Consider the following 2,301-nt stretch of genomic DNA (forward strand, 5'->3'; position numbering starts at 1 on the left):
GTAGCTGTTCTCATGTCCCTTCCCTCACCCGTCCCTCTGTGCTGTCTCTCTGATCAGGCCGAATACAGGGAGCCCTGCGCTCAGTGTGCTGCTGTGGACTGGGGCATCTCAGATGAGGGACGCTTCTACTGCAGATCCTGTCACAACATTATCGAGGTAAAGGACAAAATGAATACAACATACTTTCAAGGTCAAACCTTCCTCTTTACTCTCTACTGTTGAATTATTCTCAGTGTTGCAGCTTCTACACAATGCAGTACCTCATCCATCCTGTAGGTGTCACTGTTTTTCTTCCAAAGTGTCTCATGGTGTTGTTTTGTCTAAATTTCCCCAGAGAACCAAAGAGGTTGTGGACACTTCCTTCGTTGGTGACTTTAACAGAATCTCCTGGATCTCCAGTAAATCCAGAGCTAAGAAGGCGGGTCAGTATTTCACCCTGACATCTTGGACTCTTTATCCTGTGGAGCCAAAACCTCTGAAGCTTATTTCTGTCTCAGTGAGATGTTTTGATAAGCTGTTGTTCCTCAGAGCGCTGCAGGGTGTTGATGGTGTGTGAAGTTTTCCAGTTGATCCTGAAGAAGCAGGCCGAGGCTCTGCTCAGACTGGGCGTCAGTCCGCACTTCAAGGTCCGCTCTCCTCGTTCCCGCCAATCCGACGTCGGCAGCCGCCGACGCTCGTCTGATCTTTCTCCCGTTTTTCCGCTTGTTTCAGGACGAAGTTCTGTGTCAGATGTGGAGGCTTTACCTGCAGAAGAGCCGGCAGGCGTACACAGACAACCCGGTCAACAGTTTCAGGTTCAGAAGGGTCAGTTTGCCTTTTATTAACTATTATTGCTATTTATAAGATGTTTTTATCCAGGATTTCAAATAATTATTCCATATTTAATTCTTTATTCAAATTCAACACTGCAAAAATGACCTCAAAATGAGTAAAAATGTCTTAAATTAAGAGTATTTACCCTTAATTTGAGCAGGTAAATAAGATGATTTGCCAATAGAATGAGTATTTTTACTTTTTAAATAAGGTACCTAGATAAAATGCACTTGAAATAAGACAATGCAATTGTTTTTTTCTTATTTTAAGTGTAAATTGTCTTGTTCTATTGGCAAAGTGTCTCACTTAAATACTTAATTCAAGAAAAAATGACTTATTTAGATTTATTTTTTTTATTTATCTCCAAAAAAAGGCGCTTTAGTCTGCAGCAACATGGCAATTAATCCAGGAAAAATGATGCAGTATTTAAATAATCTCATTTTAACACTGTTGAAACTCAGATATAAAAAAACATAACAAAATATAATAGCAATATTATAAATAATAGTTTATATCTTTAAATCATATTGTTTTTTTCTATATTTTAGTTTACTCTGTTTTTCTAAAACTTCTAATTTCGAGTAACACATTTATATTTAACACATTTTCTACGTTTTATGATTGTTGTGCATATATCCTAAAAAAATGTCAAATATTTTTAATTATTTACCGCTTTAGTTCAGTAATTTTATAACTAAAAAATAATAAATAATGAGGTCGTTTTTGCAGTGTTGAATTTGAATAAAGAATTAAATATGGAAGAATTATGTGAAACCCTGGATAAAAACATCTTATAAATAGCAATAATATAGTTAAGAAGAAAAAAATCCGAAAACGGAGCACTTAAAAGCTTTAAAATTAACTTCTTTATGGCATCAAAGGCGCCACAGCTACCTCTAGTGGTGAAAACATGAACTAAAATTACTACCACTACTGTTACTATGTTTTTGGTTCCAACAGAAAGATAAATCATATCATTTATGATAAAGCTTTTTCTTCTAAAAATATGAATTAGTTTCTTGTTAGATTATTAAAGGAAATTTGAAACAGATTCATTAAAGCCAAATATTCCTTTTCCCCGTCAGGAAGGGCAGGACTCGGACTCGGACAGCGCTTCAGATTTCCCGCTGTCGGGGAGCTCCTTGGACAGCAGGTCCGGTCTGTCTGACTCAGCTGACTCAGCTGACTCTAATACAGGTACGGACCTCAGAACCAGGCGTCCAATCCATCAACCTGCTTCTCCTCCTTCACTGCAGAGCTGTTATAAATAATGAGGCTCAGAATGCATTTATGGCGTCGTGATTCGAACCCGGGTCTGCCGCATTGAGGACTAAGGCCTCCGTACAGAGGTTGTGCACGCTAACCACTGCTCCAACTGCACGCCCAAACCCCTCAGCTTTTAAACCATAACGCTTTAAAAGCTATCTCTATAGTTCTGCTGCTATAGGCTTAGACTGCTGGAGGACATAGGGACCCCTTTTTCATCAT

General features: G+C 38.5%; 1 protein-coding gene across 1 annotated transcript in view; it reads left to right on the top strand.

The window, feature by feature from the left end:
* taf1b (TATA-box binding protein associated factor, RNA polymerase I, B) overlaps positions 1–2,301 on the top strand; it is a 20,332-nt gene that overhangs the window by 1,978 nt on the left and 16,053 nt on the right. The window contains exons 2-6 of the mRNA XM_015382470.1: positions 58–156; positions 335–422; positions 529–626; positions 712–804; positions 1,899–2,081. Coding sequence (XP_015237956.1) covers positions 58–156; positions 335–422; positions 529–626; positions 712–804; positions 1,899–2,081 — 561 coding nt within the window. The remainder of the gene's footprint in view (positions 1–57; positions 157–334; positions 423–528; positions 627–711; positions 805–1,898; positions 2,082–2,301) is intronic.

The sequence above is a fragment of the Cyprinodon variegatus genome, unplaced genomic scaffold, assembly GCF_000732505.1.
Source record: "Cyprinodon variegatus isolate N-32 unplaced genomic scaffold, C_variegatus-1.0 Scaffold257, whole genome shotgun sequence".
Classification (NCBI taxonomy): Eukaryota; Metazoa; Chordata; class Actinopteri; order Cyprinodontiformes; family Cyprinodontidae; genus Cyprinodon; species Cyprinodon variegatus.